We start from the raw sequence: 19,308 nt of genomic DNA, 5'->3' as shown, positions 1-19,308 counted from the left end.
TTTTTGTTTGTGGTTATGAGATCAGTCAAATTATTTAATTAATTCTGTTTTGAAATAGGGTAGAGAAAGTAACAGATAAATTATAAAGTTTTACTGAAAAATGGCACTTAGAAAGTTTTAAGGTATTACACAAAGGCAATTCAAGATGAGAAAAAGTATTTTTAATTTCAACATGAAAAATACTTTGCACATGGAATAAGGAAAACAAATACTCATTATATTCAAGGACATATTTTTATACATTTTATTAAAAGTACTTCATTAAAAAAAATATATTTTTTTTTGTATTGAAAGACTTATGTGAAAGACTGCCAAACTCTGTGAAGATATACACACTATACTGAAAGTTAGAAATATTAAATCTAAAAAACGACTTTAAATGAGAACAAAAAGATATTAGGTTGTCCAGAAATAAATGTCGTTTTTGAACTGTGAAGTTTGGAAAAGTATAAACTAGTGTTGTAAAATATTTTAATTAAAGTAAGCATCATTTGCTTCAACACACTTTTGACAATGTGTAACGATGCTGTTTATGCTCCTGCTATAGAAATCAGAGCTTCTATGGTAAATGAACTCCCTGAGAGCTTCTTCTGCAGCTGCTTGGTTTTGAAAGCATTTATTGTTCAAAAAGTTGTCAAAGTGTTTGAAAAAAACAAAAATCAGTAGGGGAAGGTCTGGAGAATAAGGGAGATGAGACAGAATCTCTCTTCCCAGTTTATTCAATCTTTGGAGCATCAAAAATGCTTGATTTGATTGTGCCTAGCTTTTCTACAAGTTCATATACTGTTGTGTGAGGGTCTGTCTCAACTGCTTCCCTTAATGTTTTGTCATCTGAGGATGAGTTCCTTCTATGACCTTTGAGGTCTTGAAAGCTTTTATCTCCATGTCAAAACCTTTGGAACCAATGCTGAACTGTATGTTCGGTAACAGATCCATGACCGAATGCCTGGTTGATGTTCCATATAGTTTCAGTAGCTTTTTGTCCAAGTTTGAAGTTGTAGAGGAAAATCAGATAAAAGTCCTTCTTGTCCATGCTGCCTTGGGGATTACAAAACTTACTCTGAGTAGAGTTGAAACAGCAAACAATTAAGACACCTTGTAAGTGACAAATGTCGGATTAAACCAACCAACTAATGATAAGTTACTCAATACTCAGCTCCTAAATGTCATTGTGAGAATTCCAACATTTATTTCTGGACAACCTGACAAGTCTGTATTGAGAATTAACACACATTAATATTAATTGGATATTTACTTTAAAAATGTGCAAAGATACACATAAAATTACCCATTTCTTCCAGATCCTTCATGGCTTCTTGTAATTGTTCTTGTGACACAGTAAAACTTGCTGCCTCTCGTGCAGAATCTTCAATATTGTGAGCTTCATCTAGCACAATAATGTGATTGTTAAGACTAATGTCCAACTAGAATAAACATTAAGTGAAGATTAGATTTAATTTATATCAAATTTACATCATATCATTATATTTATATCAATATTAAATATAGAAACAAAAACACCATTAGTTCTTTTGTAACAAAACCAAAATACTATACAATTTCAAACAATACTATTTTCTTACAAAATTTAATTCCATAATTTAAACTTCATGCCAGGAATTTCCTTTTCACAATTAATGTTTCTCTTCATAAACAAACGTTAGCCTCCACTGTTAATCATAAATAGCTAAAACATGAGCTGATATAATTAAAAAAGTATTTAGATCTTTGTAGCATTACATAGTGTCAAATATCATCACCAGAAAGAATGTTTTATGAAAATGCTTCTCACTAAGAATGTCACAACTTTTTTTGTCACTAAACAGGTAGGTAAACTGATGAAAATAGCTTTTAAATTGTTTTAACTTTTAAGTGAAACTTACAAATAAAACAAAACCCAATTCACTTAACATGTCACCTTATTTTAATGTTTTCAAAGATACTAAGCTTTGAAAAGCTTGAATTCATGAAATTCTAGCTCTAGCAATTAAAATACAATAAAAATTGAAAATTGAGAAGGAAAATCAAATCATGATCTTTTAATAATAACATCAATAAATCAATTATATATTTGTAATAATACTGCAGCTCTTTTGCATGAGAATAAAACAGTCATAATAATTCTTACCATAGATCTTATTAATGACAATTAAATAGTAATAATATTTGTTTGTGTAGCTCCAATGGATATATCAATCATATGGTTGTAATAATACTTTATCTCTAACACCATTTATAGCTGTAATAATATTTATTGTAGCTCTTATTAATAACAATTAATCATACTATCACTTATTGTAGCTAATTAATGGAACAGTTATATCTTTGCAATAATACTCACAGTATCTCTTATTGATGATAACACTACGTAACACAAATTTTGTTCCTGGATAGTATGTGTTATTTCTTAATTGCTTATGTTGTAAAAGTACAGGAAATGGCCATTATTCCCTTCAAACTTTGCTTTTGTAACCTGGATAATGAAATTTAGAAATTAATCTATTTCTATGTAAAAACAGGCAAATTTGCACATTTTCATTTAAGTAAGGTCTGAATAAAACAACTTATGAATCAAGATTCACATGTATTTATACTCAAGTTATACAGAAATGAACAAAGATGTTCAGAAGTGAGCAAATCACTTTCACGTATCAACCCCCAAATACAGTCTCCCATCATGTTTTTGTTATATGCTCCCAGGTCACAAAAGCAAAGTTTGAAGAGAAATAGGCCTTTTCCATTTACTTTAGGCATAAGCAACTGGAAAATAACACTTTCTGTCCAGGAACAAGAAAAAGTAAAAATTTTATTACATAGTGTAATTAGTCGTAATATTACTTACTGTAACTCCAATTAATGGATGAATTATATAATTGTAGTAAAATACACTATAGCTATATTTAGTGAATTAATTATATACTTGTAATAATATTTATTGTGGTAGTCATTAATGACTCAATTAGTCAAATTATTACTTATCATAGTTTTAAGTAATAGATTAATTGTATAGTTGGAATAATACTTACTATTGCTCTAATTAATGGATCAATTAAGTAGTTGTAAGGACAAAAAATTATATTGGCATCTTTCATTAGATTCCGTGTTCCAAAATAGGGACAGGCCTGCAGTATAAAACATTAAGTTAAATATAACTTTAGTCCAATCAATTTACATGTTTTCATATTTCACTGTTATACCTTAGTCAACATTATTTGTCCACAACCTTAGTTTCCAAAATGTGAAAATCTTGCAAAGGTGCACACAATTCCTGAAATCAAAACAATAAATCCAATAGAAAATTAGGTTATTTAAAAATAAGACCTGTGATACTTAGAATAATTCCCAAATTTAAACTTATGTAATATTCACTAACTGTGGAGTATGCATATTGAATAATTTCATGTTTTTGCTTGCTAGAACAGTTTATGTAAAGAAGTGACCAAAAACTGGTGAAATTAGTCATTTTCTATATACAAAGATAGTCAGGAAATGCCAGCAATAATCAGTGGGAGTAATTGTAATATTAATAGTATTTTTTTACTTGTATTTTTTGTGTGATTCATCTCTTATTAAGGACCCTCGAACCAAAAGTCATAAAACCCACAAGTATTTTGGTACAAGCATACTTGACAAAAATTTTAAGGAAACACCACATTAGTAGTTCTTGAATTAACAGAATAACTTGTGAAAGAGCTGGGAGATTAAATTGGTTACTTATAAACACTAATTTCACCAGTTAGTCATGTAAAATGATTGATTAATAAAAATTACAATTAAACTAACTAATGTCACAAAAAAACAACTAGTTTCCAACTATTACTATTTTTTTCATCATTCCAAACATCCAGTTATCAAAAGCGCAATTGACTTGATTAATTTCATAAAAAATGAACTAAATTAAATATTTCTTATTAATACCAGCTATTCAGTAATTGAAATACTGCCATAATAATTTTTCATTAGTTTTTGATTAATTCAAATTTATTGTTATAACTCAAGAAAATAACCTCAATGAGGTTTCCAATTAATCTAGCTATCCAAATAATTGATGACTGCCACTATCTTTTTTCTGATAGAAGACATTTTGGTCAACTGATCATTTTTTGTAGCCAGTTTATGAAAGTAATGAATTAGCTAAATGTAGTATAACAACTAATTGATTAATAAATTCATTAATCATTCAGCTCTAATTTTGAAAGAAGTAAGCAAGCTTAGAAGTTAACAGACTTACTTTGATTTTTCTTCCAATCTTTACAAGATCTTCCAAATCCCAGCCTGTATTATAACCATAACATTGAAGAGTACCATGGTTTAGATTAGAATGATTGTGGTAAAAAGAGCAAGATACTCCCTGTCCAAAAACAAATTGACCAAAAACTGGATTAATTTAATCTATCATAGATAATTGTTAGTTATAATATGCATTTGATAGACAGAAAACAGTAATTCATTGCTGGATTGGGTTTCAAAGAAATAATCCAACTTTATGTATTACTGATTGAATGAGAAAATAAAACATTAAGTTATAGTTAATAGTTTTCTTGATTGAAAGAAACTAATCAATACCAGAATCTTAAACAAAACTTGTTTGTCACTGTATTTTCAGAGAAAATCAGTTATCATTTTAATCAATTTTATTACAAATAGTGTGAGTACAAGTTACTTGTCACTTAGTTGCTTTTGTATATGATTATGTGTATGTTAGTGTTGATAAAAACAAGTAGCTATATTTGAGCAGTTTTAAACTATATATCCAAAAATAATGATTGCATTGGCCTGATTAACTACATTTTATCTGCTGTCCAGTTATAGAGGTTTTACATTGATATGATCCCAATAGTTAACAATATTGTTATAAATGTAGCTTATAGTTTACTAGTAGTCCTTTAATGATTTTGGTACTGTACGAGTTATATTTACTTAATTGAACCAGTACAGAAGTTGTGTTTACCTAAACACATTTATTTAAGTTTATAGACAACTTTAATAAATGCAGACATCTACTGTGTTTCTTTAATTTTCATTTTAAAAAATCTGTAAGAAGTTGATAAAACCAAATATCATTTACTTCTACATAGATACAAGTAGGTAAAACTCTGGTTATGTCAAAATGCAAAATGTGTGCCCATTAATTACACACATTCCCTTCTATTATCTAGATATCATTTCTTAAATATGGGGAAGTTTTTGGTGTAATAGAAGTCTAAGCTTTTTGTTGATAATATAGTTCTTACAATGCAAAGTGTGTATCCACCATAAATACTATTTATGGTAATTTTTTTTATTTTGACAATTCTAAGTATTTTGTTACACTGGTTGTTTACAACAAGTTACATTGCTGTTAATTTATACTATAAGATAGCCATGGAAAATCAATAAATAAGAAACTCAACCTACATCCGTTCTGCAGAAAAAAGTTTAAGTAGTGGTTGGATAAAATTAGTTAGGAGAAATCAACCACAAAATCTTTTTCTACAGCAATAAAGTTGATTATAGCTAATGATCACAGTAAATCACAGATGGTTTTATACTTTATTTAAAGTCACATAAAATCATGAAAATGGTTACTAGGTTAATTCTAATTTTTTAAAATAAAAATAATTGCTTTAATTGACTTTATGGTTAAAATTTTGTAATATTTCCTGTTGACAGACTCTGAAAGAAGATAGAATTTACATTTTCTAAAACTTGGGCCTCAGAATGAAAATTTGAACTGCATTGTTTAACATCAGCATTTTTTGGTTATTGTATATGAATAAAAAAGCTGTATGGCTGTTACATAGTGAAATGTTCAATACACAATACATGCATGAAGTTGCTTTATGAACATTTAAAGACTTGCTGCAGAGTTAAAAGTTGAGTAAATATTATTCTTGACAGGTAATGATCTACTCACCCCAGTGTTATCAAGAAGTGCTTTACATTCTTCATTCTTATTAGCTGAACGAGACACGTGGGGATGAATACACGTACGATTTCTGCTCGACAGTATAGTCATTCTAGAAATAATCGAGCCATTTGATGTTAAGAATTGACAAGATCATACATATTAGTAATAGTTACTAAGGTCAGTTTTACATCCATAGTTAATATGTTTTTACACTGAAAATGTATTTCTACATAATAGCTTTTCTTAATTTGTGTTGCCCTCTATATGCACAATTTTCACTTCCCATTAGCCTTGATGCTCACAAGTTTACACATTAACAAATTTTTTTAATTTTTTCTTGTTCCTGGGCAAAAGTGTTATTTCCCAATTGTTTATGTCTAAAGTAAATGAAAAAGATCTATTTTTCTCTTCAGACTTTGCTTTTGTGAGCTGGGTAATGAAATTTTCAAATTTATCCATTTTCCATAACATTCCAAGTATCTGATAGAAAATTTTCTTGAATTACAAGAATTTTTAAGAACTTTCCAGAATGTTGTAGAATTTACAAGAACAAGAACTTTTAGAATTTTCTACAACTTTCCATAGCAATATATAAATATACAGGAGCTCTCCACTCACCACTTTAGTTTAGTTCTAGCTGCCTAAGTGAACACATAGACCTACCTGTTTTTATCAGAGATGGCATCAAGAAGCTGCAAGCATTCTCCAAATGCATTCTGCTATGTATGTGGCCAGTTTATCAAGACAAGAGCAAAAAAGTACTCTGTGACAGCACCTGCTAAAATGTGTGAAGCTTACAAGGCATATTTTGGGGAAAAAGACAAACCCTGGGCACCTCATTTTACATGTGAGCACTGCAAAAAAACTCTCACCGGAAGCTTTCCCAAGTTTCCCTCTTATCCTTGCCTTTGCAACAGCAGGGACACTGCAGCACACAACAACAGGAAGCACTGGCCACAATGAACCGAGTTCTCTGTGGGGAGGCACAATGTCAAATGTGACCCACTAGTGGACCTCCATAAAGTGTTGTTTCCCACCATTGCACATAAAAGTGCATCTTATAAAACAATTTGTCACAGCTCTCGATAAGGAGTCTGTAGCCTTCAAGTACCCTCGAGACTTCCTCCCTAAGCTGTCTGAGGCAAAGGTCAAAGCTGGTGTCTACGTTGGAACACAAAGAAGATCCTGGAGTGCACAGAATTCCCCAAGAAGATCAGTAGGAAGGAAGAAAAAGCTTGGGGCAGCTTTGTCGCAGTGGTTCGGGGATTCTTGGGCAATCACAAGGCCAAACATTATGTGGAACTGGTTGAGGCTCTCGTGAAGAACTACGGCAAAATGAGCTGCAGGATGTCTCTGAAAGTCAATATCCTTGATGCTCATCTTGATAAATTCAAGGAGAACATGGGAGCATACTCAGAGGAGCAAGACGAGCACTTCCACCAAGATATACTGGACTTTCAATACCACTACCAAGGAGTGCATAACAAAAACATGATAGGAGACTATATTTGGGGGCTGATACATGAAAGTGGTTTACATTACAGTCTCAAATCTCAAAAAAATACTCACTTCTAAACATTTTTGTTCATTTTTGTATAACTTCAGTATAAATACATGTAAATCTTGATTCATATGTTGTTTTTTTCAGACCTTATGTAAATGAAAATGTGCAAATTAGTCTGTTTTTACATAGAAAATAGACTAATTTTCTAAATTTCATTATCCAGGTCACAAAAGCAAAGTTTGAAGGGAATAATGGTCATTTTCTGTACTTTTACAACATAAGCAATTAAGAAGTAACACATACTATCCAGGAACAAAATCTGTGTTACATAGTATTATAAAACTGTGCAAATGAGCATGCAACAGTTCTCCTATCACAGCTGACTCCTTCTGTACTCATGACAGACATCAACAGAACACCACCACCCTACTCTAAACTAAACAAAAATAGTATCACACAGAAGGAACTGATTAGGACCTGACAAGTGCATGACTATCAAAATGTTATTTTTGAAAGCAGACCAGTCTCTGTTTATTCAACTAAAGCAGAAGAGATGGGCAGTGATAATGACACTGCATAACTCATGATACTCATTAAGTTGGTGAGATCTTATTTGGGCCTTAGTTATGAAGCAAGATAACATGAGGAACACTCTAGCACTCTTGTGAAACACTCCATCTCATCAGTGAGTATTACAGAACTGTAATATTGTATAGTGCATACTTGCAGTATATCTGAATAAACCACAAACAACAGAATGGGAACCAGGGATGTAAAAAGAGGTCACAATGCTGGTAACAGATAAACAAATGAAAATTTATACATTCAAAGTCTAAATGGGTTAAGAAGAATGGCAAAGGGCAGTAAGTGATCGTCCAATGAGGAATAGAAAGATACGTAATACAGATAATACATGTCTCCCTGCTGGTACAGTGGTAACTGTATGGATTTACAATGCTAAAATCAGGGGTTCAATTAATCTCGGTGGACTCAGCAGACAGCCCAATGTGGCTTGGCTATAAGAAAACACACACAAATAATACACAACAAATATATAGCAATATGTTACTCAAATGGATGACAGAAGTGAGGAACCATGAATGAGGTGAGATGACACATCTGGTGAAAGGAAACTTACAAGACTGATAGGAATCCTCAGTCAATGATTCATAAACCAGATAAATAAATTGATAAAAGATGAGAAAGAAGTCATAAAAAAGCAATGTAGGCTAATAGAGAACTCACACAAGACAAATATGACAATTTGGATCAGAAGGAGAAGATAGATTGAATATAAATAGGTGTGAAAATGTTTTGTTCATGTGCTGCCAACACTGTTTGGGAAAAAATTATGTGTAAAGAAGAACACATGAATAATGATAAAAAATGTAGGAAAACATCAATAGTAAAGACCTCTATCTGACAATGTTCACATGTAAAGTCGAGTATAAAAAGTCTTCAGAGAGAGAAAAATGGTACATACAGCAAGATGTTAAAAGTATGAGGGTGTGTGTAAGGCATGAAGTGCAATAATGAGATTCCAATCTGGTATGGCAACTTGATGGAGATGACAGAACAGGTGAAAAAAAAGGAAAAGGAAAAAAATATGACAGAAGCTTGAAAAATTAAAATTATTGGATAATACTGTTCTACATCCCACAATGGGGGAAACAAGTAATTCATTCTCATAAATACAAGTAAAAAAAGTCAGAAAGGCATCAAATATTTCTTTAGGAAAGTGAAAAGCCACGATACAAAGACCAACAAAAATGCACCATTTAAATTGGTAAACCAGCAAGAAGAATAGTGGACAGAATGAGAAGGGATTGGGGAAGCAAAAGCAGCATGGGAGCAGATGAGTGAAAGAACCTTAAGAGTGGAAACCATGGTTGTGCTGGACAGAATAGAGTGACAAGAAGGATTTGACAGAGTGGTTTAAATAATAGAGAAGATCCAAGGAAGAAGACAGACATGTAAATAATGGACTAGTCCTGACTGAACACATCCACAGCCAGTGTCAAAGGATGCAAAACTGAAGACCAGAAGATGAGATATTGATTATTGAGATGGGTAGCAAAGGCATCCAGAAGAGGGTTACCCAGCTGGGAGTATAACCACCAAAACACCTGAGGACCTCTCCAGTAGTTTGTTTTTTTGCTTTTGACTTTTGTGCAAAGCTACTCGAGGGCTATCTGCGCTCACTCCATTAGTAGAATCTTGTTGGGACAAGACAGCCAATGTGCTCCAAGATTCAAAGTACACAGGATGTAACAAGCAAAAAGTCAGACTTGTTAAGACAGGGCCAGAAAAGGAGATTCAGTGTTTGTAAACAAAGCAAATGAGACTGAATGTCCTCTTAATGAATGATATAAAAGACAATGGTTTAAATGCTGGAATGCATCAAGACTAGGTGCTCCCATATCACAGACAAAAAATGATCCAATGCTCACAAAGTGCCAGGAGTTCCAAAAGGTTGATGTGTTGTTTAACTACCAAGCAATGATCAGCTATCTCCTGAGAATTCAAGTACACTTCCATCCTGTCAGAGATAAATCCTTAACACATTCACTGCCACAAGTAGTATTAAAGAATTAAGCATGAATAAAATTAAACATTCAAGATGTGCAGTCACAGTATTCCACACTTCTATACTACAATAGAAATTTGGCTTTGCAAGAAAACTGTTTGTAACCCACTTGTTTGTCATATAATCCATAACTCAAAGTTAATTGTGGTCCATTGGTGAAGTACATGGCAGGAAAAATGGTAAAGAGATGCATATCAGGATGAGGAGAAAGAAAGGAAATGTCAGCTAAGGACTTGTTTCTGGTCAAGGGATCCCCAGGCAAGGTTTCATTGATCATACAACATCCCTTGAAGATTACATGTGTGCATGACTCCAAAAGATGAGGGATTCAATGCAAGTTCAGGTCCACAAAAGAGAGAGCCTCATAGACAGGAAGAGAAGGAGAAATCCTGGCTCTGGGAACCACTGTCTCTATATGCCTCAAACATAGAGGAAAAGGCTGGGCTCTGCTGAGGTAGGGGTTGAAAAACATCCCCAGATAAATAAGGTGCTGAGTAGGGGTACAATGTGATTTCTGTTTGACAAGCCACCCTCAAATTAGCTGTCTCATGAAGAAGGATGTTGTATGGTTGGATGAGGCTTGTTGAAATGGGTTAAAAGCAACCATTCATTCATGCATGGGTGAAAGTGCACTCACAAGTCATGAATACTAAGGAAAAAAGTGTAAATACATAACAGCAGATGTATTGATCCATTGCTAAACCAAATGGTAAGGCATAGGATTGAAATAGCCTACCCTCATGAGAAAAACAAACAGAAAGTAAGGATGCAAGAGAAATGGAGACATGAAAGAAAGCATTCAAGATGTTGACCTTGGTCATCTAAACACCTGGAATGAATGACCATTTCTATGAGATTCAAAACTACCTCTGAGAGATGCTGGCAAGAAAGTGGATCCTGAGGAAGAGGGAAATAATTGGAACTGAAGAAAAAAAAGTTGTGGAAAAATGAAGAAACATACCTTTTGCTTACACCTGAGAACTGAAGAATTAGATGTGAAAGGCTGTTACAGATGAGAAAATCTGGCCAACTAAACCCTCACAGGGCCATAAACCCAAGGAGTGGAATAGTCACCAACAATACTGAAGTCTGAAAAGGCAATGATGGGACAATCTGGCATTTTGCAGATGAAACATGGGAAGATGAAACAGGTAGAGGAGAGGACACTGAATGGGAAAACACAGTAACAGGAACATGCAATGTTGGTGTACAGTCTCTAACTGAAGAATGTCTGCAAAAACAGACTGGTGCAAAAAAGGAAAAAGTAAATATAGTGGTAAACTGATATGTTACTAAAGGGTGTCCCTGTTAAGTGGATCCCAATAACAAAGCAACCACATATGGAGGTATAATGCTGATGAAGATAAATGTACCAACATAGAGAAAAGAAGATCACTTTAAGAACTCCTCAGGGGAACAGTATATAGCTTTCTAAAATTTTCTACAATATTCATTAATTTGAATTCAAAAAGAGATAATATCCTAAAGTATAGAGGGGATCAATGGGAATAGGAAGGTGCATTGCACTCCTGTTGATAGAAAACTGTTGCATGCTCATTGGTATGCTACAATCCAGCTACATCACATGTAAACACATGAGGGCAGGTGGGAGAATCATGGTTAGTTGTGAATAAACATTCCACATAGATAAAGTAGCACTAATTGAGAAAAGCTGTTATGAGGGGAGGAAAGATATTGTATTTGAAAGTGCAAAACACCATATTTCTGGTCCCATTAAAATCCTAAGATTAATATAATACTTTATTTCACCACACAGAAAAAGCAAATCATAAAGTTTAAATAAATAATAAGTTCAAAAATAATACCACCATAAGCTAGAAATCTTTTGTTTGTTTGTTTGTGATTAGGCAAAAAAGCCACACAAAAAACTATCTGTGCTGTTCTCACCATGAGTATGAAAACCTGGTTTCTAGCAATATACTCAAAATATTAATGGGGTGCACTCTTTTATTAATCTTTTTATGAACATCACCACTTAAATAATTGCAGAAAACTTACTTGCAGTTGCCATATGCTGTTTTCTTCAATTCTCTCACAATCTGAGTAATCTGCTTGTGTGTACGAGTACCAAAAAATATCTTAGGAAGACTGAAACCAAATAACAGTGAATACATTTATAAATAAAAATGAATTATTTTCAAATCTAAGCTGACTATTTTCGAAACAAAATATTTAAACAGTTAGAAATAGCTGAAACAGAGATACAAACTAAACTATATTTTGCTATGGTTGCACTGTACATTTGAATAAAGTCTTTAAGAATGTGTATTTTATTTTACATGTATATTTCTCATTCCATTCTGAAAAACTATTGAAAAATATTTCAAATATGAAACCTCAAATGTAGTTAAAAGCTAAACCATCTCAGCATTTTTAAATAATTAAAAAAACAACATATCTTTACATATTTAAGACTACATTTGCTAAGTCATATAAAAAGTTTTAAGAAATCTTTGTTACATGTTGCACAAAAGCTCATCAGCCACAACTATTTCTTTTGTTTTGTAATTTGCATCAAATTTGAAGTAGGTGTGACAAAAAAAAAATATTTAAGAAAATTTAATTTCCAAAACAATCCTTTCACACTACAGTTAGAATTCCATTATGAGAAGGTGGAGAAGCTAGTTAGGGCATTATCTTTAAGGAAACAATCTACATGGATCATGGATGTGTCAATAAAAGACTGGCACCAAAAACAGGTATTTCTTCATTCAGAACTTACTTTATGTACTCTGGGTAGAACTTATCATGATCCATCATCAATACTGGCGAGGTCCCAACCAGACAGCCAAGATTCCGTTGCTCAAAGTTGGAATTAAAGGGCTATGGTCTATTTATTTTATGTTGATTAACAGCTAGGGTAATTGGATCTTTCTCCCTCTCTCTACACACACACACACACACACTTGTGAAAGGATCCCAACCTGTAGCCACTGAGCAATGTGTTCCAAGTCACCAAAATGACAATGAGAAGGTAAGCAACATTGAAGTGGATAAAACCAAACATTCTCCTCAACCTGAAAAAGTCTGAAAGACAACATCCAAGGCTCAGAATGAGAGGATCTAGTATGCCTCCCTCAATCAAAACAAGTATGACTCATCCAGTCGGGGATTATGAAGACTCATCCTCACTCTTCAACTGTGTGGGTAAGGTTAATTCAACTTGCTCCTAGAATTATGTGAAGGATATGGAACAATCTGTGTTCAACCAAGCACTCAGAGTGGGACTACTCTGCATTTGAAATTAAAAAGAAACAATGGATCCTCTTTCATGAACATTGTACTGAAATAATATTGATCAAAAAGAAGGGTAATTCCCAACCTAAGGAGAGCAAAATTTCAAATCTGAACTAACATTAAAAGCAGGATCCCGTGTAGGCTTGTATCTCTCCTACCAAAATTTGGGAATAAACATACAGGGAACTACATAGAAGGACCCCAACTTTGCTCTTTTCTTCAAAATTGGAGGAAATTCACTCTAACACTCTTGAGAAAAGTTATCTGTCCATCATCTCAGCAACTGGAAACCTGGCACAGTAAGGACTCCCTTGCTCCACTAGTAGAATCTGAGGATTATGAACGTTGGGGAGCCCTAAGGTACAGTATGATAGATAATCCAAGTTCCCTAAATTTTTAAAAACAAACTGACCACAATTTATTCAATCCAACGACTGGCAGAAATGGGCAGGATTTCCTTTAATTTTACTCATGACAGCCCATACGAGGTAGTCATATATAGCACAGTAATTCCATCCCAGTCAGCTTCTAGGTGGTCTTATGGGACATTTATTTTTTACAGAGCTTGTTGCAACCTTGATAAAGCCTATTGAATTAGCAGTTGCTAATGCAGAATTGATTTGATAAAAGTATGCCTGTCCAGGCAACACTCTCAACAGAGTGGGATGCTATGAAAACAAGTTCAGAGACTCTAACATATAAAGAGACAAACTCAGCAATGAAAATACTCACCCCTCTGTATAATCTAGCAGAAGCAGTTAAAATAGGGTACTTAATCACCCCTAGATGAAGGTACTGCCAGATCAAGTAAATAGTGAAATAAAATTGTGAGGGGTCCATTTACCAGCCTGCACAATGTCCTCCAGCAGGCAGTTCCACTTGGCAGCTAAGTTTTAAAAAATGTGACAAATCTGATGTATAACTCAAAGATTCCTTACCTTCAAAGACAGCCCAAAATAAGTGATACAGAACAACTTTGTACCCATCTGATTCATGTCACTGGGGGTAAACCTTGTGAAACTGAATGATCCCAATTAATAAACAGTTGATATGTAACATCTCTAAAGGGAATAGTGCAAACAACTAAACCTTCAAGACCATCACTGGACATAATAAATAATCCAAATCTACACCTGATGAGCCCTAGAAGTGAAAAATAGTGATCAGGTGAATTGATGAAAAGGATTTATCCTCTTCACGACTGACAGTGTCTAGGGGAAGATAAACCTGTATGAAAACAAATGTAGAATGATAAAGCTGACCAGTGATGCGTATAGGCTAGCAGCAATGAAATATAAACCTCCAAGTAAAAGTTATACATACCACAAATAGGTGTTGAGAAATTTAATGTAACCCAAATACACCAGTTAGGTAACTGGAATGGTTGTTTGACAAAGGACCTGAAACAACTTGAAGGCACTCGAGAGTAATGGGGTCTCAAGAAATTTTGTCTTAACATTAGTCAATAAAACCATCTCCTACAGGGTGATTGTGGAAAATGCAAAACCCCTGTCCAAAGAACCAGACGAGAAAAGAAGGGGTCAAAGTGGGTTCAAACTCCTCTCAGTATACCACTGCCAATAGATATGTCATTTCTGTTGACAGATGTCCATTGTGAGATGAAGCAAAGACTAGGCTCTGAAATAGACAAAAATGATTGATGACTGGAAATCAATCTACTGTCTTCTTAAATCCAACAACAGATGGGAATAAAACCCCAAAAGAACCAGCACAACTCTTTTTATTCCCAGATCAAGCAAATATTGATAGCCATAGAACTAAATTCCAAAACACAAAGATTGGTTGGATACTGGTGGTGAAGATGTGAACTGAAAGACTAATCCTGACTCAAAGAACTGTAGCATTTACAGATCTGTAGTTTAGGTTACCAAATCTCCAGAAATTCTCAGAGTTGAACCCCCACAGACTGCAAAGGCATACAATAATTACCTACATTGCTTGTGGCATTCTAACCAAGAAGTGGAATCCTCAGATATTGCTAGAATCTATTCTCAATACCAATGTGTCAAGGAGCTGGTGTTAGGACCCTTGAATCAGGGTAAAACTATGGTGTGAGTGGAAGTATGTTTTGGAATAATAAATTATTAGTTCATATTTATAAAAAAACAAAACCTCATACACTCAGAATTCATATACTTTTGCAGACATGAAGTTCTAAAACTTTACCTGGATTCAAATTGGTTTGGTAATGTCAAAAATATAATATGACATAACCAAAATAAAAATAAGTTTTTTTTTCCTTTCTAGTAGTAATGTGACCTCTCCATTCCATACACATACATACTTCAACTATCAGTATCAAGAACACTTATCTCACTTTAAATTTTATTTTGTCATATTACACAATACTAAACTATTTTTAACAGAAATCTAATACAGTAAATAAAATCAGTATCAATTATGTTTTAACTATTATGTATTTTGTGGACTTCAAAAGTTCATTGATTTGCTTTTCAACAGTTTCCTTCTTTGTGCTTTCAGAGGTGTTGTTTTATTTGGAAATAAGTATTACACTTCTTTGTCTCAACCTTCAAAGTAAATTCATAAGAATATTTGAACTGAGTGACAAAATCTCTCTCCATTCTAATTTTTCTCAGGTCATGTACTTGGCCCATCCCAAATTTTGCTTTTAATAATTGCTACTTCATTTTTAAATTTTTTTTTTTAGATTACTAATATATGAAGTAAGATTTGTTTACTTATTTTCACCTTTGGAATTTACTAGAATTAAGTATCAGTATTTCATACTTTTTAAATAGGAAAATAAATATTTAAACTGATAATTACACTTTTATTTCACTGCACTTAAATACTGGTGCAAATAAACTGTCACAAAATACTGTGGGAGCCATATAAACTCATGCTATTACTTGTATTAAAATTAGTTTTTATAAACTACATTAAGAGTCCATATTACTTCAGCTTTCAAAATATTTGTTGAACAAAATTAATTGTTTATAGTTAAATTTTCCCAAGGTTTATACTGTTATGTGGGTGGCACAAATAAACATGCTGATGCAATAACAAAAGGCAAAGTGAGATGCTTTTCTATATTTTCTCTATTGCACGTTATTCTTGAAATATGCCTCAACTTTTTGATACAGCTATGGTTTGAAAGATACCTTGTACATTTAGTTTTGTGCCTATTAATGTTTTAAATAAGCTGGATTGTCAAAACCAGGACAAACTGACAGTCCTAACACCTTGCATACCACACCAGTAAAAGCAATGTCAATATGATGAGCAGACGAGTCTAGTGGAAGAAAACTTTTCATACCAGCTATTGTTGGTTGGCTCAGTAACAAGCCTTATGTACATTATGGCCACTTTTTTTACTATAAAACGGGTATGTGGAGGTATTTACAGGCTAAAAAAAACACAAAGAAAATGGAAACAAATAGAAATTAAAATATAAATAAATTATTATGTAATAAGTAAGTACATGATTAGCAGTGCTTTCAAGTGTTGCCTGCAATGATATGTAGCCATATGTCTTTCTTCAATTACCATTTTTGTTTCTTTGATTATCACATCTACATGTGTTATGTTGTGATCAATAGACTGTATCTTGTTCCTAACCCACTTCTCTCCGTTTCCTTTCATTTATTTTTTGCAAGCCTTATTTTTTACATAATTTTATAGCTTGGATAACTATTTGTTTCTATCTTGTAACATTTCAGGATTTCCACCTCTCATACAAACCATCTAAAATATCAAGTAAAGGTAGCTATTGTAATTTTAACTAATTTTACCAGTAATACAAATTACCCATTTTATACACAACCAGAAATCCTCATATTATTTTAATATATTTCCCCAAACAACTAAATTCCAATGATATCTTAGAAGTACAGACTTAAAATTCCTTGATTACACTCAAGGATCTTCAACACAACTTTATACTGCAAGCAATACTGGAATTTCCATCTCTAATTATTTAGTTTAAACTTTACGTATAATAGGAATTGTTATTACCTCAAATTATCTTACAATTTATTTTTATACAATAAGTCAGAAACAGATTTTTCTTTTTGCAGAAAAGAAGATGTATATTTGTACAAATAAAATGTTTAAATCTCAAATCACTCATTTGATTTTATACCATCAGAAGAAACCACATATTACATACTAACGAGTAATTTACGTTTTGCTTGTTACAATACTCACTGTAGAGAAATAATTAAAAAAAGTGTGTGAAATAATTGGATCACAACAATAATTAATGGAATTAATTCTAACATAGATATTACTTTCTTCATTACAAGTGTAAAATAGTTTCCATAAATAACCAAGTGTTTTGATTCACAGACACTGGTTGATGATACCAGTGTTACTTGAAATGTGATGTTTTATAGTACATGAATATCCACAGAAACTGATGAAAAATATTAATAAACTAATAAAAAATTACAAACACCTTCTTTTAACTTTAGGAAGTACTTCAGTATCAGCTGTAGTCACTAGTCCAGATGCTGTTGGATGTACAGATGGAGATGAGGTGACTGGCAGACCATTTGCAATACTTGAAGAAGCTGTATTATTACTCATTGGAGAATGTGATGAGTTGACAGTTAAAGGTGATCTTTCAGAGTTTGATGTTGAAGTATTTGCATCTGGTAAGATCAAGCGAGAAGTTGGAGAAATTATATGACAGCTGGACATTCCTACAGTATACACTTGGGGTGAAATACTAGAAGGATTTTGCACAAAGAACTGCTTAGTTTCTCTTTGTGATGTCATCTCTTTCAACAGCTACTTGGTAATCAGACACATAGAAATAAGTAAAATATAGGTAGATTAAAAATATTGCAAAATAAAGTGAACATTTCAGAAACCTATATGGATATAATAGTACTGCTGGTTGATTATCCATGTAACAATTTCACCCTTTTTAAATGCATTTTTTTTACAGGCAATTTTTACCACTACTTCATGCCAGTTGATGGATCTTCAAGTTTGGCATGAATGTTTGTTGGGTCTATGTGTATATACACAGAAATTAGCAGTTTCACATTCTGTGCTTTGCAGCTTTTGTGGACATTTCTGCAAATTTACAGTTACATATAAATTAAGTGAACCAACTTTTCATGTCCTATGATGACATTTCATTAATCATGAATTTAAATAACTTCTGTCCAAGGGATAAGCACTCCTGATAGTACTGAAATATATACATATACAACTTAAACTTGCCTTGTATATAACAATTGTTACTCATTCAGCATTATTTAACAGAAGTAACCCTGTTAACAAAATATATTACTGATCATACCATATTCACAAAAACATGATACAAACTATACTATAAAACCTAAATTTTAGTTTTTTATCATTTATACACAAATTTCATGAGCTAGTGTAAAGAAAGCACTATAGGTTCAATAAAATAACAGTCTATAACTTACAGGTGATTTGAGGATGCGAAACCTTTTGGGTGGTTGAAAATCTTCCTCATCAGAAAAAGTTTGATTTTTGGTTTCACGTCGACTTCTTTTGGGTGTTTCTGTAAAAATTTATTAGATTATGCAAAATCATTAACTCTCTCAACATGTGCTTGATCAATCTGACCAAACACTTGAAATTTTAGTACTTGTATAGAGTCCTTATATATTTGGAACAGCTAACTTCTGATATTGTGCATATATCTTCATAAAATTTGACAGTCTTTCAGTAAGCCTTATAAGATTTTTATTTATAAAATATTATATCTCTTAGTGAAGTACTTTTAATAAACTAAAAAAAAGACTTTGCCCTTGAATATACTGATTACCTGTTTTGAATAGTCTATGTGCAGAATGATTTTTATGTTAAGGTTAAAAATACTTTTCTTCATCCCACAAATCTCAAATATCATTTATCTAATCTCTCAAACCTTCTAAATGTGTTTCAAATGTTTGTTTTCTGTAAAAATATAATTAATCTACCCCAACTCTATACAAGATTGGTCAATTTGACTGACCTCATAACCACTAAAAATATAAATAAATAAAAATAAATCTGAATTATCCTCCTTTTCTTTTTTAAAATGACTTTAATAAATGTTGAATG

The 19,308-nt window shown here is 32.6% G+C and overlaps 1 protein-coding gene across 5 annotated transcripts in view; it reads right to left on the bottom strand.

Annotated features, from left to right (window-relative positions):
* The window catches only part of LOC143237740 (Fanconi anemia group J protein-like), a 103,560-nt gene that overhangs the window by 46,202 nt on the left and 38,050 nt on the right, over nucleotides 1-19,308 (bottom strand). For all 5 annotated transcript variants that reach the window (XM_076477289.1, XM_076477292.1, XM_076477290.1 and 2 more), the window contains 7 exons: nucleotides 18,666-18,763; nucleotides 17,678-18,012; nucleotides 12,001-12,090; nucleotides 5,897-5,999; nucleotides 4,232-4,351; nucleotides 3,027-3,122; nucleotides 1,289-1,424 (listed from right to left, as the gene is read on the bottom strand). In XM_076477289.1, coding sequence (XP_076333404.1) covers nucleotides 1,289-1,424; nucleotides 3,027-3,122; nucleotides 4,232-4,351; nucleotides 5,897-5,999; nucleotides 12,001-12,090; nucleotides 17,678-18,012; nucleotides 18,666-18,763 — 978 coding nt within the window. The remainder of the gene's footprint in view (nucleotides 1-1,288; nucleotides 1,425-3,026; nucleotides 3,123-4,231; nucleotides 4,352-5,896; nucleotides 6,000-12,000; nucleotides 12,091-17,677; nucleotides 18,013-18,665; nucleotides 18,764-19,308) is intronic.

Source organism: Tachypleus tridentatus, chromosome 13, assembly GCF_004210375.1.
Source record: "Tachypleus tridentatus isolate NWPU-2018 chromosome 13, ASM421037v1, whole genome shotgun sequence".
In the NCBI taxonomy this organism is placed as follows: domain Eukaryota; kingdom Metazoa; phylum Arthropoda; class Merostomata; order Xiphosura; family Limulidae; genus Tachypleus; species Tachypleus tridentatus.
This window is presented reverse-complemented; position numbering and strand designations above follow the sequence as displayed.